The sequence below is a fragment of the Manis javanica genome, chromosome 7 (assembly GCF_040802235.1).
Source record: "Manis javanica isolate MJ-LG chromosome 7, MJ_LKY, whole genome shotgun sequence".
NCBI classification, from domain to species: Eukaryota; Metazoa; Chordata; class Mammalia; order Pholidota; family Manidae; genus Manis; species Manis javanica.
This window is the reverse complement of record NC_133162.1, coordinates 53,582,174-53,609,832: the sequence shown is the minus strand read 5'-3', so window position 1 is coordinate 53,609,832 and position 27,659 is coordinate 53,582,174. Positions and strand designations below refer to the sequence as shown.

The window sequence follows — 27,659 nt, the reverse complement described above, 5'->3', positions numbered from 1 at the left end:
TTCTGTCTAATGAGAACTATTGAAACAAAATCGTTGAAGAATGCTTCATGGGAAATTGAACAATGCAAAACTCCTATAGTCTCAAGGTCCTGCTTGGGCCTATTGACAAGGGTTTATGGAAATTAAGGGGTTTATTTGCCATAGAAAAGACACCCTTTACCTTATAAATGTAACCACCCTTCCCCTCCTCCTTAGATTACAATTACAGTGCCCCCTGTTGGCAAGTTGAGATTTTTTTCTCCCTTGGATTGCTGTCTTTAGCCCCTAAGCGAACTATGCTGGCAGCACTGCGGGTATTTTTCAAAATAAGCCTCCTGCTCTGATTGTATTAAATGCTACTGACTTTGCCACGCCCTGCCCCCTGCACGTTCCAGTAACAGTTTTATTGTAACTCTGTTTAGAAAAGTTCACAAGGACCTCGGAATTTGTTCTGTCTTCCTAATTTCAAGGAAACATAGATTTGCTCAGATGTAGTAAATGACGCAGTTTTTCCAAGTTAATCATTCGCCAGATCAAGCATCTGTTATTTTGTAAAATCTGAATTTATGTACAAAAGTAAAATAAAAAATAAATAAATAAAACAAGACCACAGTGTGCCATTCAGTCTATTGCAAGCTGTTTGGTTTTATTCACCCAACTCATAATACACACATAGCTTGCATTTTAAATTTGGAATATGTTAGTTTTTGTAGTATTTGATCAACATCCCATTTTCCTGACCTAAGTGAATAAAAATAAACAGCTTGCAACATACACAGTTTCAAATTTTGGTTTTGTTTTGGTGGATGGAGAAGCTGGCATAAAACTATAGCCTGAGATCACTAAATTCCATAACAAATTTCATCAGTTTAATTAATTTGTGTGATAATTTTAGTTTTCAAAGTATGAAACACACCATAGAGTTCAAAAACCAGAAGATACAAAAGCGTGTTTGCAAAAAGTCTCTGTCTTTACCTGTGTACTTGGCCACCAGTTTCCATGCCCCTCAAGCCACCAATGTTAATTCTGATTCATTTAAACTGATGTACAAAGATATATTTTAGATAAAGTCTTATTTTATTTTGATATTTTGTCACATGATATAAAGGAACAGAGTATAGATTTGGGAACTTCAGGTCCCATAACTGCGTAAATGTCTGGGGGGATGCACATGCCCCAAGGGTGACAATATAGAAAGCTAAAAGCAGACTTCCATTTTGATCATAAAGAAAAGTCCTGAACATGGGCTATCTCTATGAACCCTAAGTGTCCCCATAAATTTATTTGGACTTCTCTATTTCTGGATTTCCAGAACAGACTGTTCTCTCTGACTGATGCATATGTACTGAATCCTGGCACTATGAATCTCTTACAATACAAGATTGAATTTCCCATTGCCATTTTTTCAGATAACAGCCCGCCGCCAATGGAAACATATTTATGACGAATTAGGCGGTAATCCTGGGAGCACCAGTGCCGCCACTTGCACCCGCAGGCATTATGAAAGGTAAGAAACCCTTTCTTGGATAGTCCTTGCTTAATTAAAAGTGTGTTAATTGGAAGAAGCTTCTGGTCAAGGATAAGACAAGAGGACTTCTTAGGAAACCGAAAATCTCCCTCGGGCATTTTACTGTGCATTCTGCCTTGTGATTTTTAGGGGACATGATTTTCTCTGGTTACAGGGGCTAAAATTAGATGTTCTTTTAGTTTGGTTTTATCCTGTGACCACCTGCCTGACAATACCTTGTTTATTTCCCCGCAAGCATAAATTACTCAATATGTTCTTTGTAGGTTGACTTACTGTGAGAACCTTCAGCTTCTGGAAAACACAGGTCTGCAGTGTTACTGTGAGGTTGCCATGTAACTGTATTAACATTGAAATGTATTAATGCTGAATGTATTAATATTGAAAAGTAAACATGTTTTTAAAAAGAAAATTCAATCCAGATAAGATCCATTGTTTTTTCCCATCTCGTTGTTTTTCTGGTACAGCTATGCTTTTGATCCAGAAAATCCTTTCTTGCCAAGGTCTGAGTGGATTCGTTTCCTAACAATTTCAGCTTCTTTCAGAAGGTAACGCTAGTGCAAACAAAAAGTAAAGGCAAATAAAGCCCCCTTTGCATTAGGCCCATGTTACTCACAACAAGGAAGACCAGTTGGCAAATTCATGCATTACCCTTACCTGTGTTTCAAGCCCACACTTACTGATGCACGCTGCACCAACTTCCTTATCACTGGCCTTCCACTGCTGAAGTACTGACTGACTCAGCTCCCTAGTGTCAAATTTTGAGCTTGTGAGATCCAAATAGAGGTGTGTCTGTGTGTGTGTGTGTCTCTGAGGTGTGTTTCAGTAACAGCCGTGGGTGAGATGAAGTCAAGACACAGTCGGCTGAACAAACAGGCCAGTTAGCTTGCTAGTTTGAAAGGTAAAACACTACTGCTAAATTTGATGGCTGCTTTCCACGTAGTCAGTTACCATTCCAACTTCAACCCAGATGATTAACACCTACCTCTGGATCATACAAATGCATCTTCAGTTAATGTCAGTCTAACACATTAACTCTTAGTCATATTTCTTTTGAGTTCAATTCTATGTTTATCTATATTGCATTTAACAGAGAGACTCTTCTGGTATAGCTATTCAAAGAAACTCAGGATGTTTTTGTAGGTATAATCAGTAAACTGAGTCAGGTTTAGTACCCCATGAAAAATTCCCACAGGTATCCCCAAGAGATTGCCTGGTTTGACAGTGTTCTAATCCAGAGGATTTTTAACAATTGGTAGTAGGAATTCAAATTATTACTCATAATACTTGTGTTTTCAATATAATACATCAATTTTAAAAACAGGATTGTCCTTTCCCTCAGTATGTAATACAAAAGGCCACATTCTCACTGAACATGACAGTTAGACGGGTGGAGTCTCAGTACAACACGGTCATGACATCACAGGTGAGTGTCTACAAGTAGCTCTAAGGTATCGTAGTCAACTTGTTTGCCACTTAGGAATCAAGGCTTCAATCAATATATTTTCATTAGAAACAGTGTGCCTATTTCTCTGATACTGAACCTCCCTTCCCTTTATGTGCAAATGTCTCCAACACCTGAACCATCAAACTTAAAGGACCAGCTGACAATTAAAATTTGAAAAAGGAGTATATCTCAGCTGTTAGCTAGTTCACTCAGTTAAACAATGAAAAATAAATCAAAGGTATTTTGAAGCATCACATGGTCAAAAGACAGATAGGGTTTGGAATGGAAAAAGGATTAGATCTAATGGGTGTGGGTGTGTGTGTGTATGTGTTTAAATTACTCAAGCAGTAGTGTGGTTAAAAATAGCCTCAATCTTAAATGAAATGCCAAGATGCATTCTTCTGAAAGTTGTGTATTTTGTTTCATGATTTACCCCATCCTGGAATAGCAAATGCCTTCAATCAGTCAAACTGGAAAATTCAAGTAGAGATACCACAAACTTTAGCCGCTATGAACCATTGTTAAAGATTTTTTAAAATATCTGTTCTCTGCTCATTCTTGGATGTAGAATGGATATTTCATTAAGGTTTTATCTCCCACTGGATTAAGGTTTTTGAAAAGCTGTGTCACTTAACTCTTCCAAATCCATAATTTGTTGTGTCAGTGTGTTTCAGTCGGGCTCCAGTAAGGAAAATAAAAACCAACCTATGTATTCAATGAACAGAATTTACTGTAGAGAACTGCTCAGCGAGTGTTGGTATGAAGCACCATGTTAGTACAGAGGCAAATAACCACAGGTTCCCTGGGGCTGAGAGAATAGAGGAAAGAGGTTAGGATACTGCCACCCCAAGTTTGGAGCGTAGGTCTCGTGTTGCTGGGGTTCAGCTCCCTCCTGGGAGGGGTACTTGAAGCACTCAGAGGAGGAGCCCTGAGGAGCTAGGGTGAGCCCTGGGGAGGCAGGGCACCCAGGCTGGCGCTGACCTCAGAGGAAACTCATCGACACTGCTCTGGGATTGCTGAAAGAAGCCAGAGGCTGGAACCAGCTGCTGCTGCTCAGTCACTGTTGTGCTGGCACTGAAATGAGCAGCAGGAAAATAGAAAGAAGGAGGCACCATATCCCCTGCCCTGGCCTGCTAGGAGCCCATTTGCAGAACCCTGATAGGAAGAGATATGTAATTTGCATTGTCCCATTCCCAGCATAACGGAGCAGAGCACCGAAGGGTGGATTTGGAGTTGAGGGACAATAGTTATCTGCCAAGTGGGTCCCCAACATGGAAACCCCTGCACAGAGCCTGAAACATAGGTTAGAGCCCAGCAGCTGTCCAGCATGACTAGCAAGGTCTTTCACCCTTCCTTGGCATTTCCTTTTGCTATGTAGGCCTCTCTTAACATTGCTGTGATCAGATACAAGGGGTGCCTTGAATAATTAGCAATTAATTAAAGTTAAGTACCAAAATTCACAGACAATTAAAAAAATTCGATTCTATTTAAAATAACGCCTTTGAACCAATCATGATCCCAAAAGAATCACTCATAGTCCTCTGAGGTGTGATGAGGAGAAAGGTCTGGGAGCTGCTGTTCTAGATGTTGTACTTCTCTTTAACAGTTCTATCAGAGAAGGGTGGAGGACACTTAGCTCTGTGCAGGGACTTGGAACAGTTCTTCTCTGGTCAAAGAAGAGGCTAAAGCTCTTGGATAAAACTGCTGAGTGGTGATGATGATTTCCTTTGCTCTTGCTAGTTTCAGCCTACACCAGCACAATTAAAACAGAGATAACTAGAGTAGTGAAGGGCCACCATTTTCAAGAAGTCTCGAGGAGCCGGAAAAGGTCAGGCTGTTGCAGGCAAACATCTAGTCTGGAGACTCCCTTAGACATGTTAAAGTCTTCGCAGTCAGTTCAGAATGATCGGATCTCCGCTCTGCTGCAGGTTCATTGGGTCTGTCAGCCTTTCATTCTAGTGTAGAAACCTGGTCTTCTTCCTATTTCCCTACCACCAGGCTTGCTTTCCTAGAAGATAAAGAAGAAATAAGTGTTCTACTAGGCACTATCCCCTGATTTATTTCTCATGTGGTATGGTTCATGTTTCCAGTAAACGTTTTCATTTTCCAACAAGAAAAAAGTGGCTAGGTCCTCCATAAATGTTACTTGTATATTAGCTGGGCACTTTTGGTTTATTAATGAGTGTATAATGAAAGTGCAGGTTTTTGAAAAGAATCAATGGGTGTTTTCATTTAAGACATAGCAGAAATGGTACAATGCCTGAGAATGTATTGCTGCTGAAGGCCTGACTTGTCCAAACTTGCCTCTGATTGGGTTAAATCAAATAGGTCCAAGCACTTCATAAAAATGTCTTTGTCAGCCTGGTTATGCTTCCAAACCTATTCATCTCTGTCAGTTTTTAATATTAGTACCAGGCTCCTGGCCATAGTCCATTAGTACTGTACTTAATTGCTCATGTTACAGATGATCACCAATATAAAAAGCATTAATGTTTCCCCATCATGAGACTGTTGCCATGTAGATGTCTCAAACTCAGTAAAGCTTATGAAGTGTGGTTATTCTGGACAGTTCTTGTTCAGGATTTATAGATAAAGTTACTGTTGGTTGTAATGCAGAGAAAAATGCCTGCCTCCTCATGAACAGGACCCTTCCAAGTGAAACATTTTCTTTCTTGTTCAACTCCTTATTTAAGGTACCTTGAATCACTTCCTTTTATCAGTAAAGGAAGCAAAAAAGAAAATGGTTACTTTCATTAAAGTCTTTTAGCTTGATTTCCTGGATAATAATTCACTTGAAAGACTTTGTTTTCACATGCAGATTTTTCTTGTTCTAAAATATATATATTTATTTTTAAGCACATGCAGGGGAAACAAATCTTTACACGGAATACCAGATTACTGGCTTTAATTTTCCCAAATAAATTACATGGTCTGTTTCTGTGGAGCACATGAAGTTGTTATTAGGGACTTTAAAAGAAGCATTAAGGCCAACGTACTTTATGAAGTGCTTTCTGAGTATTAGACAATCAAAGTCATAAACAAATGTATTTGTTTGTGGGGGAAAGGGGCAATTAGGGTTCACGTTCTTGCATACTTCAGAGTCCAATTTCAAATCTAACCTTTTGCTTTTCCCATAAGCGTGTGTTGGGCAAGTCTGTCATGCCATGTGGCTGAGGTGCCTTCCTTCGTAGTAACTTGGGGGGAGCTATACCCAAGCCAGATGCATTTGGGCAGAACCCGAGTGGCAGTCAGCTGGAGCTTCGGCCCTTTTTCTTTCAGGGTGGAAGGCAAGGTGTGGGAAGGTCATGTCTTGAGCAAGATAAATAGGTGCACTAAGGTAGATGCCAAGAATATAAGAGGTTTTAAGAAACTCAGCTAATCATATTGTGGGGAAAAGCTGAGGGAAAGTAAAGTGAGTTACAGTTCTGTTCATGTCCAGGACATGACTTGGTGTATCCTTGCTCATTTTGACACCCTTGAAGTTAATAATATACAGCTCAGAAAGTTACAAGCAGGAGCACAAGGCTTCAAATTTGAGAGGTCCCTCAGCAATCTTCTAGACTAGTGCTACTCAGTCTAGTGCTACTCAGGTTTGCTGGCCCATCTGTGCTCTCTGAACAGAGCAACTACAAATAAGCATTGATATGCTTACATAGCAAATTGTCAGAATGGTTTTATGTCTGTTGAATCAAATAGGAAACTAGAGATTGTATTTTGTATTCCTTTTTAAAAACTTCATTTTCCTACTAATTCATTTTTATGGTATTTTGCCAAGTATCAGTTGGCAACAGACAGGAAATTTAGAGAACTAGTCTTTCACCCCAGACCCCTGGGGAAGCAATGCTTCATATCAGTGATCACAAACTCAGATGTGTACAGGGCAGGCAGGTATCATAGGTGAGCGTATAGGGGGCCAGGTGGGAAAGTGGGCAGCAGCGCACACAGCCGGGCCGGAGAGGCCCTGTGGGATCAGCTCGCACTGTTGCCTGGGGCAGATGCAGCCATGGTGCTTCCAGACCTTCCATGTTTTGAGATTATTTTTATATGGAATTACCTGAATTACAAACATTGGATCCAATATTTCTGAAAATATTTTACCTAAACTAAACTAAATATGTTTGTGGGCAAAATGCCGGCTGCCAAATTCCGTAAGGACTGAACTGTCTTTGGCACGGGGCTAATCCAGTCTCTGCTTAAATGCCCTGCAGGGGGAGGGCTAGATAGAAGTGCCACTGCTGATGGCGCTCTTCATCCAAACACTCCGAGCAAGGCCATCTGTGGCTTCCCATTGACTCTGCCTTGCCTCGTGCGCTGACTCCCTCCGTGTGCTCCCCTTTCTTGGTGGTGGACCTCCATATTCCGTTCAGCCAAGCACAGAGCATGACTTAGGGACTTCTGTTTGCTTGACTTGCTCTCACGAAGACGCCTCCAATTTGTGTCACTCGGAACATCCAAAGCTCTTCGGGATGTGGCATATAGCACTTCTCGAGATGTGGGGCAGTGTCAGTCTATCAACATAAACTGAGCTTAGATTTGAAATTTGTAAGAAGCCCTCTGCCAGTGGACAGTATTTTTTCTTGAGTAGGCTAGATTTGCCATTTCGTTTTGACCGCCTTTTTCTTTTGCTGCTGCCCTCAAAAGCTAACAGGTGTGTTTTGAATATCTATCGCATACAAAGCACTCTCCAGGATAATAAAACCATGAACCAAAGAGTTTGGAATAGGGCTGGTGAACGAGGAGGAGGTGCCTATGCTCCCACGGCCATGAAGGAGGTTGCTAAGAGAACGTGGAGCTGCTCCCCGTGAGCCCTGCTCAGCCCCGGCACTCATCGCAGTACGGCAGCTCCAACCAGTACTACTGGCTCACTGGGGCTGGGGGTGGGTCTGCGATCCTTGGCTTACGTAACTTATATGATCTGACTCACAGTCCATATGTACATGAAAAGGAGTTACATATTTAAAGCTATAAAACTTAAGTAAGTAATTGATACATATAATGAGTTTGACAGGGATCATAGAAAGGAGAGGATTTCTGACTGGAATAAGGAAGTCTTCCAGGAGGGTCTAGAATTTAAACTGAATCTTACAGAGGTTAGGTTAGAATTTAAGACAGATCATCATGCATTGCCTTTAATAATTCAGTTGTGTGATTCAAGAACGGTAAAGAAACTATTTTGAGAGCAGAGACCACGTGGTACTGCTTTCCGAGTCTCCCCAGTGCATCCTGTACAGCATCATGAACATATCAGGAACTCAGGAACTAAATTAAACCTAAACAAAAAGGACGGCTTCCTCTAGGCCATGTGTGTAAAGAGACAGGGAATGAGATGTGGAAGAGGCTGTCAGGAGAGTTCTAAGGCTTAATATCCAAGATAGATAGATACACCTAAGGCAGGTATCGTAGTTCATCCTTGCAGTGTCTCTTATCTCTTACCCTGAGGTCCCATGGGTAGCCCGTGCTCTATCCACACCCGCGGCGGGGTTGGCCAGTCTATGGACTTGCATCTCCTTTCCCAACACCGCCTTGGGAATGGAGGCTCTGGCCGGCGGGCACTGCTGGCGGCACCTCCGAACACTGCCACCCAGGCTCTCTCGTCTCCCCTTCCCTCAAACCCGCAGAAGGCTGCCTGGCTCTTAACAACAAGCAGAAGCCCAGAAAGCCTAACACAAGGCATCAAGATTAAGGCAGGCTAAGCCTTGCTGTGGCTCCTCTGTCTACACCCCACCAAGCTTGTTCTCAGGGACCTGAATCAGGGGGGTGTAAGCACCTTGTACCTGGAGTAACTTCTTCTTATCATCTGTAAGGAATTTCTCCCTAAAGGATAGTCAGGTAATTTCATAAGCAAGAGCCTCCCTCCTTTCACATCACTCAGCATGCCTAAAATGCTCTGATAACTTTCCAATGCCTGGATATTTCAAGAAACTTTTAAAAAGGAAAACAAAACCCTAGCCAGGCCCTGGAGTACAAAAACTGGTTTCTGTTTAAAAAAAAATAAACAACACCCTTTGAAAAACCCCTATTTAAAAATTCTTAAATTTGCCTCTAAAAGCAAGTTGTAATTAATAGAAGTTGGAGTTTACACTGTCAAGTGTAAAAACACCCTCAGGCACAAGCTAATCAAGTGTGTATGTTATGCTGTAAACTACAGCAAGTTCTTTGTTTGACCCAAAAAAAAACATTGCCAAACAGCAGTTTTTCTTTGTCAGGCTCCTTTCTTGTTCCATTTTGGTTTTCACTGTACCTGCCCCCACCCAGCCCCTTTGGACATAGCTACAGTATTTAAGAAATTTTGCAGGTCCCGTGTTTTGTTGATAGTTTTCATCAAGCATGTATTTAAATTTGAGAATAGATTAGGTGTCTTAGCCTCTTTTCTTTTTGATAAATAACAAGAGGTTTCTACTCATGATTTTCTGTCCTCAGGGCTTTATCATTAAGATTAAATAACTGTACTCTCAAGCATGCCACTGCACAAACATCTTTGCAATTACGTGAGTAACAGATGCCTTCACAAAGAAACTATTGAAAATTCAGAAAGCATGTTTCCAAAAAAGAAAGAAAGAGAAGTATCAGATGACAGAAGAATGTAATTGTTTACCATTAAAATATATCCTTAACTCTTCCACGGAAACCTCTTGGAACATTATGTTTTTGTACAAGCTATCACAAAGTTTGGTGAAAATAGTGTGTGTTTGGGGAAACTGTTGAACATTTCAGAGGCTCTGGAAACCCATGGTACCTCACACACATGGGACTAACATGCAATCATTGCTTGCCTGCCTTTGCATATGGACACGGCCCACCTATATTTGTGTGGTCCCTATCATGTTAAAAAACTCTGTAGTTATATTTGTCTGTTATTCTTGAAATAATGTTCATCTGCCCTTGAACTTGATTCTGACTTGGTCATTGTTTTCTCATGGAGGAGCATAATTCCTGTTGTCTGCTGGCTGGCACTGCGGAGGGTTGGGTGTTGTTTATGGTCCATGCCCTCTGTGTGAGCATCCTTGGGGCATAAAGTCAGCCTTTCTTAAATCCAGCTTTCTTCAATGTGGTCTTCAGTTGAAAGTCATGGGCTAACATCAATCCAGAGCCTTGTAGAAGTAGCAAGGGGGCATCACCAGAAGCAGATCCCTGAGGAGCTCTCAGTCTAGCTGGAGAGACCACGAGAACCTCAGACGCAGTACGATTACGTGCTACAGGTGGGAATTCATGGAGGATGGGATTCTTGAGTTTCTCTTATCATTCCGCATCAAGTTGGGCCTGATCCTGCTGGGGTTACCACCTCATGGGGAATTGTGGCATGGTGATCTTGGCATATTGTGTCCAGTGCCCAAGCCATTGGGCTGCTTCTGTTGGAGTAGGTTGACCCTTTGGGGAATGGCCACATGTGTATTCTGTAGGTCTGCGGCTCTGAGTAAAGGAAAACGCTCACCCTGACCATGCCTCAGGAGCTGGGAATTCTCTTAACCCAGGGTGATCACTTCAGGTACTCCCCAGCTCCTATCTGAGAAGTTATGTGTTAAGAGGCACAGCTACCTTGCTGAGATGAAGGCAGCTCAGAGGAACAGGCAGATTTGCATCAAATTCAAATTTTGAAACATGATAGCCACATGCCTTTGACTAGCCATTTCATTTTTTCACCCTGAACCTGTTTCCTTATCTATAAAATAAGGATAAAATAATACACCTGTGTATATTTCTTTTTGTAATAGCTAAAGTTAGGACATTTAAAGTGCCTGGTATTAATAGAAACTTTATATATGGAAGCTGTTGTTAATATTGTAATTGTAATGCCTAATCAATAAATAAACCGACCAAAACTTTCTCTTCCCACCCCTCCCACCTTACCTCTCTACCCAGGTCTCTGCAGCCCATGCACCCCAGGTCAGTGGCCTGTCATGCTTGAACTACCGCCTCATGCTCACATACCCTATGGGAATCCAGCCACCATCTTGCTGGGTCCTGGCAATATGTACCTTTCTTTCCTCCTTTCTTTGTATAGTTAGGGTCACAGTCACTCCAGGACCAGGGAGGAAGGTGTTAGAGTTATCAAAGGGCCTAAGAAACAGCTCTTCCTCCATTTCTGTGGGCAGATGGAGAGTATTAATGCCTTCAAAAGGTTTTCTTGTCCATCTTTTCCTGCCTCTTGAGTAGATAATGAAGCCCCTGGTGAGCAGATCATTTTCCCAGAGAAGAGCTTTTCTCAAGACAAGTGGCCATGTTTTGTTGTTGCTAATAATGGGCCACATACCTTCTAGGTATCTTAGCTTAGAGTACAAATGAGGCTACTTATGCCTACTTCCTTTTAAAGAGCTCAGTACTGTGTACCCTGGGCTGCTCATGGGCAAGTAAAGTTTTACACAGAATCCATGTTGTGCTCTCCTGCAATTTTCTCAGCTCAGATCCCTGAGGAGCTCTCGTCTAGCTGGGGAGACCACAAGAACCTCAGACACAGTAAGATTATGTGCTACAGGCGGGAATTCATGGAGGATGTGACTCTCCAGGGCCTACATGTCAGCACGGCATCTCCCTCCGTGCAGCCCTAAGCTTTCAGTGCACATCTTCATCTGCTGGAAGGGGACACTGGTGACCTCTTTTTCAGCTCTCTTGGTTGCTGATTATCTTACTCCTCACACTCTGCATGCTATTTTGTCTGCTGTACTGAAACTCACACCGTAAAACACAGAGGATCTTTACCAGAGGCCACATCTTTCTCAGATGGAGCTTGGCTTTCAGAAGAACAGAAACAAGGCAGCCCAGTGGCTATGGTACCCAGCGAGCACTGTGCCCATGGAGAAAACATCCCCACTGCTCTGCACGTTGGCATTGCACGTTTCTGTATTTGAGTTTTGTTTTGGTGCCTATCACCTAAATGCTCTTCCACCACTTTCATAGCTGTGGTCTGGAACCCTGAGAGGTGAACATTATGTGAGATTAGAAACTTTCTATGGTTCTTGGAACCTAAACAAGTGTGTGTACTTCATCCTCAAAAAAGAAAAATACACCTTCTATTGGGTCCGTATTTGTTGAAAGATTGCTACCCACACTTCACAGTGAAGTTACATTTTCAGTTTCTGGCTGAGAAGGGAAATGTCTGGCCAAGCCTTAGAATTTATCAAGCCTAGAATCAACTTGGAGTTATAATGACTTCATTTGGGATCAGATCAGGTCCAAAGCCCCAGTGAAACCAATATGTCATTTCTTTTCCACTGCCATGAAAAAAACACAGGCTAAGAAGAATAGTAGTAGCATTTTTGCCCTGATATGCACACCAACTTTATTCCCCTCTGCCCCTAAAATATTTTGCTCCAAGGGCACCAGCAGATCTTTGGGTCTGGAATTTTTCACTGGTTGGATACCATAAAGGTACCTTATGAAGTAACATGGGTGAGTTTGAGGATCAAAATACAGCCCTAAAGATTTTTTACTTGTTTCCCCCACACTCTGGATTGAATCAGTTCCAGAAATTATTATAATATCTTTTTTCAGAGCTCTATAAATAGATGGACTCACTTTTTTCCTTTTAAGCACTGTTTGTTAAATGTTTTGGCCCAAAAGTTCTGTTGTTCTATGCAAGCATTAATCAGTATGGAAGATTATTAGTGGTTACTCGTTCAGATGAGATTTGACATTATTTTTCCTCTGCCTGTGGGGAGGGGAGGAAAATGTTGCCTAATAAAGATGAAGGATCTTTTTTTCTTTTGTATGAAATGCAAATGATGAGGACATGGCCATACACATTTTTCAAATGTGAAGCTGCTGCTTTTTGTTCAGAAAGTGAGGCAAGACCCTGGAGGATTTTAGAATTTGTAAATATAAAATTATCTGCCTTGGTGTTTAAAAAAATAATAAAAGGGAGAAAGAGTTGGCAGGTTGCCAGATTACTTACATTACAGTAATAGATTTGCTGACCCCTGACTTCTGCTGTAGAGAAATGTACTGAATTTTTCATAATATCAGATGAGGCAGATCTAAAAACCCAGTATACTGAGCACTATTATTTAACTGGAGATTTAACAAAGCCAAAAGCTTTTCAAACCAGCAATTTCTTGTACAATGATAATTTAGTGGCTTAGATGCTAATAAATCCAGGTTATAATGCCATTGACTTGTTAATTTTAACCTGGGTTGATTGTAAGTCATCTTTATTTAAAAGAAAAAAAAGGATGAGAAGGAGAAAAAAAAATCTTGCTTTTTACAGTGACTGAATTTAATAAGAATCTCCGTGATAGCAAAAGGCTCCCCTACTGTTTCTGCTTTGGGGTGGAAAATGTTATTCTTGTATTATTCCTAGGGAAAAATAAAATCTCATGCTGCTACAAATCTTATGCCTGTGGAAAGATGTTATTTTTTAATACATGATGGCTTACCTATTTCAGATCCATTAATGGTATCGTAAATAAGCATTTTGCTAATCTGAAATATGAAATCTGGATAATAATAAAGGCCCATTTATCTGCCCAGCTTTCAATCCCCAGAGTAGATGTGGATAGGGGTAAAAATCTCTCTGGATTTTCTAATGAATATATTGCTTCTCTTCCCCATTACTTCCACCCACCTAAAACCCAACCCACATTCTTCGAGTTGCAGCCCATTGAAAATATTTCTCCTGTGTAATGAGTTCTCAGGGGCTGGGGTACATTTTTGCTTTTATCTGTACAGTTTAGAAACTGATTAAATCTTTGTTGTACTACAAATATTTGAGGAATAATCATCTGCAAGGCGCAGGCGAGTTGCATTATACTAAATTCTTTATATAATACAAACCGACTCAGCTTCCCGCATTAGGCAATGTTGACCGTATATTGGCTAACCTGTTTTTAATGGTATTACACGTACGTTAAACGTTTAAACGTTCAGAAACCTATAATAGCTTTCGTCCTCTTGTACTGTAGAAACTTCTAGTAATCAAATGATAAGATCATATCCTGTGGGGTAATTGTGTTCTACCGTGACAGGATAACTGAAAAAACATTCAGTGAAAATCACCCCAAACGGAAATCACTATATGAACAGCGATTGTTCCTGTGCCGTGCGAGCCCATGCCAGGCCCTGTTCTCCAGGGCTTAGCTGGTCATATTTCTACTTGTTTCCTTTTAGCTGCTGCCTTTCTTGTTTTATTTTGGGAGCTTTTTTTCCCTGAGCCACTATAATTATCTTTCAGTGATTTAGAAGGGAAAAAAACCTACTCACACTCAACTGACCTTTATGCACACACACACTCACTCACTCACATACACTCCCTCTGGAAGCCTTGAACAAGCACGGTTTGTGTTTGGATTCAGTTTTACCTTAGTCATGCCTCTTTCCAGAGACAAGAAACATTTAATTCCAGATTTCCTGCTTCTGGCTTCAGGCCTTTGACCAGCAAAGTGAAATGTATTTTTTTACTGCTGTCGGCCAGCCAGCTGCTGAGTTGAGTGAAGGGAAGAAAAAAATTTGAAAGAAAAGAAAAAAAAAGAAAGAAATGAAATGGAAATGTTGCCCTGCCTTTTGAACTTGCAAAATTGTATAAGGAACTTAAAGTCTCATTAGCATCTAGAAAGCTAGGTTGGCCCAGTAGCTATCAGAACCCTAGCTGTCTGGGCCCACCTTAGGTGTTTCTCCCAACCAGTTCCCTGCTTCCCCCACTCCCCTCCCAGAGCTAATGTTGTCATCCTTCCCACCAAAGAGGGTCCCTCATGGTGTCACCATCTCAGTGAGAGAGTGCCATTGGGGGAAGGGGAGTACCAACAAATGGCAACCCCTGGAACACCCAGACTTCCGCTCCTTGGGTTCCCATAGCAACCAAACAAAAGTAAACAACCCTATCTGTCCCAACAATAAAACTGTGTTTTCATTAAAGTCAATTTAACATATTTGTTCCAATTTATAATGTTCAGTGCATTTTGCTTCCAGACAAAAATCCCCAACCTGCTGAATAAAGTCCCTGGCAGAACCACGCAGACAAAAGGCACTGGGGGGAATGCTGGGGACTTTACAGATGAGACGGAATAAATTCAAGTATGAACAAGATTGCTTTTTTTTCTCTCTTCTTCTGCTTAGTTATGCTTTTTATTATATAAACATTAACTGTAATATTACAGTGGGAAGCAGGTATTTGGCAGCCATATATTATTTTAGTAAGTCTACACAGAGAGAACAGTTTCCAGTTTTAGCAGCTGTAACATGTTTAAACTCAGTTTGTAATGGGATCTGAAGATAACTATTCCCCATGGGCTGTGTTGATCTCCATGGCTGGCCCATTGCCAGATGTAGGGCTCGAAACTATTATTCACGCCTCCTTGCACATACCTTGTCTGAGCATGCTTGGTAAATGAACTTTGTTTCTAATATGCTATAAATTGAGGGTTTATTTTCCCATAATTTACTTGGTATTTTATTAAAGAGTGAAATATTATCATAAACGTCCCCACGTCGGTACTCGCAAACCTGAACAGTTGTGCAGGTTTAACTAGTTGAGATCCAAATTGTGTAGTTAGAAACCAGTTTTAGGATAGCTAACAAACACCCAAACCAAAGAAGTTTTTGCCTGGGAGCCTCAGTTTAATAATAATTAAGGATCCTAATATTTGAACAGATTGATGTTGTTTATAAGCCAAGTACATTTTCTTCATTGAGTCAACTTGTCTTATTTAAAACAAATTATGTTTGCCATATTAAAGTTCATATTTTTAAGGCTGAGTCTTGTATTAATCCCACAGTGAGTCATTAGTCATACCAAATGCATTATAAAAACTTTAATCACTGAAGTTGAAACTGAGATTGTAATGCAATCCATCCCTTTTAATTACATCAGCTATTTTTCCCTTTCAGATCAAGAGCTACATCTCAAAGGGAAAACAGATTAAAACTAGAGCTGTTTGATGTTTCTCCTTTTAGAGTGATTTTATGTACTTTGTTTAAAAAGTTATATAATTAAAATGCTTGAATTCTTCAGCCCTCTGCTTTTTGTGGCTTGAGTGGTCTGCTTGCCTCCTCCTTGCCTCTCAGTGGCACCCAAAACAGAGCTCCTCATACTGGAGCTGCCGACCCCCCTCAGACCAGTGGAGGAGACCTCTGTCTTTCAGTCATGCTGTGCTGGCCTCCCATTAACCTCTTTATCTTAAGAGTCTGGTCTACATTTTGACATGAATGAAAATATAAATGCTGGAGACAGGAAGAAATAGGTTCCAATTCCACCTCTAAAGCAATGGTGTGATGCTTAAGGCAAATTATCTAGCCTTTTTGGTGCTCTGTTGCCTCATCTGTTAAAAGAAGAATAAAATAATTACTGTAACAAGAACAATAATGGTAATACTCCAAGGGATGTTGTGGAGATTACTGAAAGAATCTGTGTCAGGCACCAAGCACATTACCTGGTACAAACTGGTACTTGTTAGAGTAGAAACTTCATGAGGTCAGGGGTTTGGAATGTTTTGCTCGCTGCTATGAACACCTTAGTGCCCAGAATGCACTTCCTGGCACATAGTCAACGCTAACTGCTGGCAGAACGATAAATGAGTAGGAGCCATCATTATTGTTCTGATGTTCTTGTTAGCACTCAGCCAGGTTCCATAGGCAGTGATGGGAGGTAACTTTGGTATCCTTAGCATATAGATTCACAAAACTTTCTAGAAAGAGGTCTTGCGAAAGAATATGTAAGTTATCAGACACTGGTTTTGAGTAAGAAAGTAGATCACTGAACTGTGGAGTAAGTTTCTGGAAGTACATAGGTGTTGTTGAACATGAAGTCATTCAATCAATTGCTTATATTGAGAAAAGAAGGTATACTTGCCTGGCATCAATGCTGCTGGAATCACCTCCCCTGATTGATTATCTCTTCTGCTATCCTTTTTAGATTAATCCTCCCATATGAAAGGTTTATTAAAGGGGAAGAAGATAAGCCCCTGCCTCCAATCAAACCTCGGAAACAGGAAAACAGTTCACAGGAAAATGAGAACAAAACAAAAGTATCAGGAAGTAAACGCATCAAACATGAAATCCCGAAGAGCAAGAAAGAAAAAGAGAATGGCCCAAAGCCCCAGGATGCATCTGAGGTGAGAGTCTCTCCTGCACAGCAGTGCCTCGAGGAGGCGGGTCCTGGCTGCAGGGTTTAGAAGAGCTCTGCATCTGCAGCCGTTTGCACAGTTCCAACGCCAGACTGGGAAATCAGCTCGCCTTCACAGTTCCCCAAATAGTGGGCCTTTCAGTGTGTTCGGGAGCTGAAAGGGTGTGCATGGATACTGAATGAGCTAGGCCCTGAACAGGATCTAGAAATACACAAACATCCTTTAGCAAACTGGTAGTAAATGCTGCTCTGAGATAGAAGGAGCCAGAGCTTCAAGTCTGTGCAGCCAGGGGGCTCCAATGCGAAAGATGTGGCTTCTTTGTCATTTCACAGCTGGTCTATCTGAGGAGTTGGTGCAATTTTAAAACACACTTCCTGGCGTCTAACAAGGAGGGACATTGAAATTAATGTGCTGTGGCTCTGCAGGGCTGCTCTGAAAAGTTTAGAGAGTTGTTTGCCTCCCATAAATGACCTGTGCAACAGACTTTGGTTGAAACCAATTTAGAAACATCTTAAGTACATATTATTTATAGGGGAATTTTGAAATGGTTCCTCTGAGACCATTATTATCTCACATGTTAACAGGTAGTTTCTGAACCTTTTAAAATAAGCCTAAGCTACACACAGCCCCCAACAGCTCTTTGGTAGAAGCCATTACTGTCAGTGTACAGCTAGTCATGGAGGCTGATCTGGGCTCTGTTTCAACATGAATAATAAAAAAAAAACTTGCTATCCATAAAAAAAAATAAAAACAACTTAGCAGCCACATTTGGAGACAGCATGTTCTAGGATTCAACCCCAGAGGGAATTTTGGTGCTGATATTAAACACCCCCTAAAAATCAGGTTTATAATGAACACATAAGAGACTCCCTAATTAAACACTGGCTTAAACCACATGTACAAAACACACACCAACCTCCTAGAACTTACCCTGTAACTGACTTCTGTGTAAGAAAATAGTATTAATACCAAAAAGAGAATTTTTTGTTTTTATTTTTGTTTCATAATTATTGTAAGCTCTAGAAATTAAAAAGGGGGGCAGAGATGATTCAGAGATTTCTAAACATCTGCAAGCTTGCAACATAAATGGCCGAAAGCAAGGAAATTCCAAGTTAAGGCTTACATTCCATTCCTCCTTTATCCTGTTGGCTTGGTGATTTATTATAGGGTTTTGGATCAGTGAGTTCTGTTAGATACCATATGTACGGCATTGCCAAAGCACCAGGGGACAAATAGAGGGCCAAGAGGCCGCTGACCTTTGGGTGGCTCCACTTTGGGGATGAAGTTTGAAGTGGTTGGTCTATGTGCTGGAGGAGGCGGCCTTGGTCCCTGCCCTGAATTTACCATCTTGGGAGATGACCGTTGTCAAGAGCAGAGCCTGACCACCTGCATTCCTTAGAAACCCTTGAACCTTAAGCCTCCCTGTTTGTATGGGCCCCAACAGTTCCCTTCAGGGAGCTGTCAGTGTCTTGAGTGTCCAAGGTTATCATGATCAGGCTGTCTGGGCTACCTGGAATCTCACACCCTCTCCAAGATCGACCTTATAGTAGCTTCCACTCCAACACAGACCCAAGTTACTGGCCAGGTGTATTTCATGCTTGGAATTTTAGTTTGAATTTTATTGCTGTAGTTGTTTGCATTGTTTTTAATTTTCAGTGTTTTCGATATGAATCAATGAACTCCATAGAGATAAGAGAGCTCATAAAGCCCATCTAGCCACAAACCACAATCTTCAGATAATTGGATTGCAAGTTGCATGGAAAGGGACCATTATGTTTTTCTGTCTAGCTTCAAAGTTCTCCTAAATCTGGTTTACAACCAAACACATGGAACTCCATGTAACTAAAGGCATGGGTCATAGAAGCTTCAGTGGGACCGAGTATTCCTTATTTCCCCTCTTCAAACCACAGCCCCATCAAAAACTAACATACAGATACAATTTGCCTTTTTCCCTTGCTGTACTCATTTTTCTGTATTTTCATGTAATGTATAAGCTCAAGAGACCAATGATGATTGTTAATGGAGAACAAGCAGTGATATTTGTACTGGAAAAGGCAGCTATTAGTACAAAGAAAAAGCAAGATAATAAGCAGCAGTCCTTAGGTTTAACACATACCAAAAGAACAGGTATCTTTAAGTGTATTTAAGGAGAAATAGCTATGAAATGGATGCGATTTCTTAAAATTTGTATTCATAAGCATCCCTACACTAGCATCTTTAATCTTAGCCAAAGATGCTAATGTGGGTGACGCTTTTCTTAACAAAGAACAACATTCAAGGGTTGAGATGGAAGGAAAAAAAGAAAAAGACCAGCTCAATACAATTGTTTTGTGACTGTTCTCCTCTAAGACATGTCAGGGCAGAATGACAGAGGTTTTGAAAGGGCTTGTGAGTCAGCTGGGTCACAGATAGAAAGTTAAAATGACCTTCTAAGGTCAGAGTTCGCACAGCTACAGAATGCAATGAATGGGTCAAATTGTGCCCACAACTTCTGTCAATAGGAACACATAAAGAGCATCCATCTCACTGACTATAATTATTTCAATGAACAGAAAAGCTGTATTTGTGGTGGTGCTCACTGCCTGAATTTTGACAACTTCATTATTAGCTTTAATAGAAATGTAGTTTGCTGCAGTCTAGAAGGACTATAGTCCTTCCGCCTTCAGGTAGACAAGCTGATGTTGCATCTGCATAATTTTTCAATATTTTGCAATTTTGTCTGCAAGGCATATGGCATTGAGTAGAAATTGTTAACACTTAGGCATCACTTATTTTATGTATCAGGTTGAATACATTAGAATGGGATTTGCTCTCTCAAAAAAAGGCAAGGAGTTACAGTAACTCTGTTGTTTGTTGTTGACGTGGAGGTCAATTGGATTTTTGAGAGAGATATGCTTAAAAAGAAACCTTTCTCCAAAGTGTCATAAAGCACAACATGTAATTTAAAACTCATTTGGATAATTGACTGATTTGACAAGAGACAACCTCAGAATTAAAGTATATGTTAGAATCAAGGAGTGATCTGATTGTATACCATCAGCACATAACACTTTGCTATTTTGATAAATGACTCATAAGGGACTAAAATGAATATGCATATTTCCCCTAATGTTTCTGTAATTTAGATTTCTTTGTTTAGAGCTGTGATAGGAGAGTAATAAAGCTTTACGGGAACTCTGCGAGCTGACTGACACACCTGTTTTAAAGAAAAACTGCTGTATGCAATAGTTTGTCATAGCAGGCTGTATGAATGCATTTGGCTTTCCTCTGACTGTCTTTTGAAATATTTTATCAGGTTTCATCAGAGCAAGAGAAGGAACAAGAGGCTTTAAACCAGAAAAATATCACAGAGACTCTCCCAGCAGCAGACATGAAGAAGAAAATGGAAGGGTACCAGGACTGTGCAGCGAGGCCCCTGGTGTCTAGAGCAGACCCAGAAAAGGACAACAAAACAGATCCAGGTGCCAACAGTGAGAAGGTGGCAGAGGAGGTGAGAGAGAAGGGGCCTTCTCCTCCACTCCCCAGTGCCCCTCTGGCCCCTGAAAGGGATCCAGCCTTGGTCCCCGGGGTGCAGCCCCTTGCCTCTCCCAGCTCTCTCCTGGACTCAAAGCAAGAACCCAAGCCCTGCTGTTTTACGGAACAGCATGAAGATGAACTTCAGGAAGCACCTTTCCCTGGCTTTCCCACCACGCAGCCACCACTGGCAAACCAGAGTGAGATGGAGGACGACAAACTGCCCGCAGTGGCGGATTACATCGCCAACTGCACCGTGAAGGTGGACCAGCTGGGCAGTGACGACATCCACAGTGCACTAAAGCAGACCCCGAAGGTCCTTGTGGTCCAGTCATTTGACATGTTCAAAGACAAAGACCTGACTGGGCCCATGAATGAGAACCATGGACTTAATTACACCCCACTGCTCTACTCAAGGGGCAACCCAGGCATCATGTCCCCACTGGCCAAGAAAAAGCTTTTGTCCCAGGTGAGTGGGGCCGGCCTCTCCAGCAGCTACCCCTACGGCTCCCCACCACCTTTGATCAGCAAAAAGAAACTGATTGCAAGGGACGACCTGTGTTCGGGTTTGTCCCAGGCCCACCATGGGCAAAGCGCTGATCACATGGCGGTCAGCCGGCCGTCGGTGATTCAGCATGTCCAGAGTTTCAGAAGTAAGCCCTCCGAGGAGAGAAAGAGCATCAATGACATTTTTAAGCACGACAAACTGAGTCGATCAGACCCCCACCGCTGCAGCTTCTCCAAGCATCACCTTAGCCCCCTTGCTGACTCCTACGTCCTGAAGCAAGAAATTCAGGAGGGGAAAGAAAAACTGTTAGAAAAAAGGGCCCTCCCCCACTCCCACATGCCCAGCTTCCTGGCCGATTTCTACTCATCTCCTCATCTCCACAGCCTCTACAGACACACTGAACACCATCTTCATAATGAACAGACATCCAAGTACCCTTGCAGGGACATGTACAGGGAATCAGAAAACAGTTCTTTTCCTCCCCACAAACACCAAGAGAAGCTCCATGTAAATTATCTCGCATCTTTCCATCTGCAAGACAAAAAGTCAGCTGCAGCAGAAACCGCCACAGATGATCAGCCAACAGACTTGAGCCTTCCCAAGAACCCGCACAAACCCACCGGCAAGGTCCTGGGCCTGGCGCACTCGTCCCCGGGGCCCCAAGAGAGCAAAGCTGGCTCCCAGTTCCAGGTTCTAAACAGCCAGAGTCGGGACTGTCACCCCAAAGCCTGTCGGGTATCACCCATGACCATGTCAGCCCCTAAGAAATACCCCGAACCACTTTCCAGATCGGGAAAAGCTCACCACGTGAGACTGGAGAATTTCAGGAAGATGGAAGGCATGGCCCACCCTATCCTGCACCGGAGAATGAGCCCTCAGAACATTGGTGCAGCGCGTCCAATAAAGCGCAGCCTAGAGGATTTGGACCTTGTGATCGCGGGGAAAAAGGCCCGGGCGGTGTCTCCTCTGGACCCATCCAAGGAGGTGTCTGCGAAGGAGAAGGCCTCCGAGCAGGAGAGCGAAGGCAGCAAGGCGGCACATGGCGGGCATTCTGGGGGCGCCTCGGAAGGCCACAAGCTTCCTCTCTCTTCCCCTATCTTCCCAGGTTTGTATTCTGGGAGCCTGTGTAACTCGGGCCTCAACTCCAGGCTCCCAGCTGGGTATTCTCATTCTCTGCAGTACTTGAAAAACCAGACTGTGCTTTCTCCACTCATGCAACCCCTGGCTTTCCACTCGCTTGTGATGCAAAGAGGAATTTTTACATCGCCGACAAATTCTCAGCAGCTGTACAGACATTTGGCTGCGGCCACACCTGTAGGAAGTTCGTATGGGGACCTTTTGCACAACAGCATTTACCCTTTAGCTGCTATAAATCCTCAAGCTGCCTTCCCATCTTCTCAGCTGTCGTCTGTACACCCCAGCACAAAACTGTAAGCCCAGCTCTGCCTGGCATCCCAAGCGGTGTAGTTAACAGAGCTTCCCTCCTTCCACTAGGGGTGATGGCTTACAGAATTAGAAGTCAGCATTTCTTCTAATCTGGGGGTAAGATCAGTCCTGGCCAAAGGGGCCGAGATGGGAGGTGAACACAGCTGATTTTTCTGGGACGACTCTGGCCTTGGCTGGTCAGTCTTAAGCCCCTTCCAACACAGATGCCCTTGTACCCGAATGGTTCACTTTGCACGGGGGGCTTGTGAAGGGATTTCTGTGTGTCCAAGAAGAACTTTGAGGACCCTATCTGAGTTCTGATGGTCAGGAAACAAGGTGGGCAAAAAAGGGGCAGGCATTTCAAAGGAAGGGGCAAGGAAGACTGCCAAACATATGCCAAGGGATGCCCATCTTTTCATGAAACTCTCCAAGGTTCAATCAATGCAATGTATAGTGAAACTTCAACAGGTCTTTTGTTTTGACACTATTAAACAATCCAGAGAAGTAAACACTGTTAAATTAACTGTATATATTTGCTTCTTAAAAACTACCCGTATCACTGTTTGCTCACCTAATTTATATACAGGTAGCTCCATTTTCTCCCAGTTCCTTCTTGTCCTTTTTTTAAAAAAATTAAACAGTATCGCTTTTGTTTGCAGGTCTTTTGTTTTTATTTTGTTTTGTTTTAAAGACTGACTGACTGTCCTAGTTGTTGGTGTGTGTTTGTAATTTTTCTACATCTTACCATTTTGAGCAGCTTTGGGTGGTAAAGTTATTGTTTACAAATTGAAGCAACTGATTTTAGTGGAACAAATGAAAAAGAAACAGTGGAGCACACAATAGTGCAAAGAATATTCCTTTGCAGATCCACAACTTAAGGATTTTGTTCCTCATAAATGGCATAGTTGAAAGAGCTTATACACTGCTCACCCAGCCAAAGGCTTTGCTTTGAAGTATTGGGTTATGTGAAAATATCAAGCATTGTACTTACCTTATCTAGGCTGTGAAACTGTCCTACATACCAGAGGAATCATAAAAACAAAACCTCACTGGCAGCAAGCTGCTGAATAACAACAGTCTAGAGGACATATTTGTGGGCTGCACAGATATTTTAGGAATTTCAGAAATTAGAACAGGAGCCAAAATGATTTACATTGGTGTTGGCACTGATCCCTTTAAACAGTCTGGAAAAGGGGGTTGGGAAGAGGATGGAGTTCAACCACAAAAAAACAAGCAGCTGGAGGCCCAGGCACAGACACCTTCCCTGGGCCGTGGCATTTGAGTAACAGGGAGCCACACTGCCTTGAGTCAGTTTCTTGTTCCAAGAAGAAGCTCCCAGGCCACATCTCTGGGGATAATTGGCATACTGGATTACTCATTTCATGAGAAACTCATCCTCTTTGGGCTTTTGGAGAATGAGTTTTGTGTGTATGCACACATGTAACAGTGGTTTGTGTATATTTTTAACCACCTGGCAATACAGTCGCTTTATGATTTCTTTTATTGTTAGAAAGAAATGGTCAAGCTGTTCGAGCAGGCAAAAGTCGTGGAGAATGTATATGTCATTCTTGCCACTTTATTCCATTTGCTGCTGAGATGTAACATCAAGGTGGATGCATTTTCTAAAGGTGTTTGAAGTCGATCAATAACAGATAGTATGGTTTCTTTCCGAGTCCTATCCCTGCTGATAAAACTGCTTTGATGAACTCCCCAGCCAACCCTGCCTACCCCAACACTACCTGTAGACATTAGAACCATAATTAGCCAAGTCTTTTACCTCTGAGATGTTTAATTCTATGAAAATTGATGACAATTTTCAACTTCTAAATAGGTAACTCAATTGCAAAATAATCAAAACTGGTAAACAATGAAACTGTGGCTCTTAAACAAAGCCATGCATGCCGTGCATTTGTATTGAAATGTCTCCATGATATGAAGCCAAATATTCAATGTAACATACTTAATATCCAAAGGTGGAAACAAAAGAATGTAGAGACCTAGTGTTAAGAGTTCCATTTGCTTCAATTAATTATTTACCTTCCTGTGGAATAATATATACATATATATATATATTTAATAGAACCATAGATAGGCTAGTAGATTTAGATTATAAATGTGTGAGTGCAGATTATCCTGCTATTGCACAAGATTGAGGGGAAAAATCTTAGTTCCAGCTGGCAAAATGCTAGCCAGGACACATGTAAGAAAGTTGCACTAGATTGAATGGTCACAGAATCAGAGGCCATGGAAGAAAAAGGAACCTCCAGTGGTTCTCCAGTGAACGTGGGCTATAACCTACATGGTTTCTATGAGTTATGTTTCTCAAAACAAACAAAAACACCAGGGGCCGTCTGTCTCTGATAGAGCTCACCTATCCATTTGGAATATGGGGCATTTGTTCTCCTCACTGCAATGATTTCAGTCTGGTTTCATCATGTTGGAATTCGATCACACCATTTCAAACAATGTTAACATAGTCCAGCTTTTGTTTTTCTCATCTCTGCCGAGAGGAGACTCACTTTTTCTGTCTGAGGAAGCTCATACCCTCAGCAAAACATCAGGACAAATAAAGAGAAACGGGGGTATACATTCCCAACAAAAGCAGTGTGTTATTTGTTTCAAAACTACGAACAGAGGTCTTGGAAATCTTTCAAAAAAGACCATTGAATTCTTCACTGGCTGAGAACTACATTTTTAAAAGTCTTAAATAGGGCTTTGTTTGCATTGTTTGAGTTCAAGGGGCCTTATTATTGAATGGAATTGCACAAGCTTTTCTTTGTGCAATCAAACCATTGTTATTGGTAGTTCTGTAAAGGAAACTGCGGAATCGAATTGGCAGTGGAGTCATAAATCTATTTACTGAGCATGGCTTCCAAGAAATGTTGCAATTCAAAATGCGCTAAGTCCGTGATTTACTGGAGATTTGGATATTCTAAATAATGTTTTTTCAAAACCTTTCCATGCAACTTCTGGTTTAACTTCTGGCGACTCAACATGAAACTACAACAAAAAATAGCCCAACTGAGTTACAGAATTAAGTATTCTAGTAAGTGATTGGAATTTGTAATAATTGCCACAGGACTGATTTATTTATTTACTAGCTAGAAGCTCTTAAGTTCACTTGTTTATCAGGGCATATACAGAAGGGTTTGTTAAAACTCAATGTTAACTTTACAACTTTCCGACCTGGTGCATGAATTCTCAAGTACTGTATTTCACTGTGTTGGTGTGTCTGATGGAAATTTCGAGGTGATCCCACAAAAATATTTTATGTAGTGTGCCTTCAAAGAGAACCATTTATTTCTCTTCACTTTTTGTCCCACTAAGTCACATTTGGTGGTGGCCAAGTCCCACCTGATCCAGTTTTATTCTTGTCCCAATTTTAAAGAAAAATGGGAACAAGTTTGCCCTGGTGAGACCCACACCGTTGCAATGATTATCTTGAGCACTTAAATTCCAGTGTTGGCTGTTGATGTATTTGATACTCTGCTTGTCTCCCCATGGTTGAAATATGTCTGAAGAATAGCAGCATAATCTCTTGGCTGTTTATACTTTTTTAAACTTTCCTGTGTTGTAAATATTGTATACTTTTGGTGATTACAGCTATGTAACCTCTATGCTCTGTAAGGTGATTATTTGTATATAGCAACATGGCCCAGTGATATTATAGTTTCCCAATGGAGAGGTTATTGAGTAACCTTTGCATTAGTTTAAACACTACCAGAAGAATGCTGAGCCAACTATAAACACTCAATTTTGTATGTTTTCCAAATTGTACTTATTACTGCTTTTGATACTGTATTACGTGCCAATAGTTTCCCAATCACATAGCAGGCAAGAGATATTTTGTACTTTTTGATCCACTGTAATATTTAATAAAAAATGTTACTATCTGTTTCCTTTTGGGTATGAGTCATCTGTCACTTCTTCCTGAGGAGCCCTGGGGCCTCACCAAAGTTCTTTCTATCCCATCGTCTCCAAACTGGATAAGAGTAGTAATAGTAATGATGATGATGATGATAATGGTCAGTAGTTTGTTGAGAATCTCCTGGGTACCCAGCTGGCATACAGTATCTTTATCTTCAAAACCCCATGTAAACATGGGCATGCCTGGCTTACTGATGAGGAAACTACAGCTTAGTTTCCTACTAAATAAATAGCATAAATAAACCTACCCAAGGTCATGTAACAAATTGGCAGAGTTGGGATTTGAACACAGGGCTCTTAAAATCTATGATTTCCTTTGTATACTATACTCCTCTCCTGGCAGAAACAGAAGTCACTATTTGGTCACAAAGACTTACTCATGCTTCAGTTGCCAGACAAAGTGTTAGGAGCTGGGAACACAATGGTGAATAAAAGATAAATATTGTCTCTGGAGCTTATAAATTTTATGGGAAAGAGAGTTAGTCAAATAATCACCCATATGAATACAAAATCTCAGCCTGACCTAGTTCCAGAACAGGAATGTGATAACTAAAGCGATAAATGATGGATCAGTGAGTTATCCAGGTGAGAATAAATTGGAAGAGGAATAATCCAAGTACAGGGTACCATGTGTGCAAAGGCCCTGAGGCAGGAATGAGTCTGTCTTATAGGAAACAGGAGAAAAAAAAAAAGCCTGTGTGACAGAAGCATAATGACAAGGTCGAGGGAATGAGGCTGAGGTGAGCTCCAAGTATGGCAGCAGCCAGCCAGGTTGGTCCTAATAGAACAGATTGGCATTTTGGTCTTCAGCCTAAATAAGAAGAGGTTTAAGCACGCAGGTGACATGTTCTGATTTGTCATTCTCCAGCTGCTGTGTGAAGGCAGGTTGAGAGCAAGCTGACATCAGTACGGTGGTCATTCCAGTTGGGGTGGTGGAATGGAAGAGTGGACACACTGAGAGGTACTTAGAAGTACCTCTTAGAAGGAAGGATGTACAGACTTGGTGATGGACTAAATAGGACATTTGATATTCAGGAACAGTTGAAGAGCTAGAAAACCTGTGTTCCCACGACTGGTGATGATGGACAAAGATTTCTGATCTTTTGATCCCTTAATCCTCTGCCTCCAGGCATCCCCCTGGTTTTGCTCAGATGATTATTAGCTGAAACGAGGCATTCAGAGTAGCTCCCTCTGTGCTCCCTTCTTCACAGGCCCCAGAGATTGGGGCAGAGGAGAGGGTGGGCTTTGGTGAGTGTCTTGGTTTACAATTCATACCACCTCGTT

The 27,659-nt window shown here is 41.6% G+C and overlaps 1 protein-coding gene across 3 annotated transcripts in view; it reads left to right on the top strand.

Annotated features, from left to right (window-relative positions):
- ARID5B (AT-rich interaction domain 5B) overlaps positions 1 to 26,345 on the top strand; it is a 174,192-nt gene extending 147,847 nt beyond the window's left edge. For all 3 annotated transcript variants that reach the window (XM_017674332.3, XM_073240991.1, XM_017674333.3), the window contains 3 exons: positions 1,389 to 1,486; positions 16,792 to 16,990; positions 20,298 to 26,345. In XM_017674332.3, the coding sequence (XP_017529821.1) occupies positions 1,389 to 1,486; positions 16,792 to 16,990; positions 20,298 to 22,457 (2,457 nt within the window). In that variant the 3' untranslated portion in view covers positions 22,458 to 26,345. The remainder of the gene's footprint in view (positions 1 to 1,388; positions 1,487 to 16,791; positions 16,991 to 20,297) is intronic.
- The last annotated feature ends 1,314 nt before the right edge of the window (positions 26,346 to 27,659 follow it).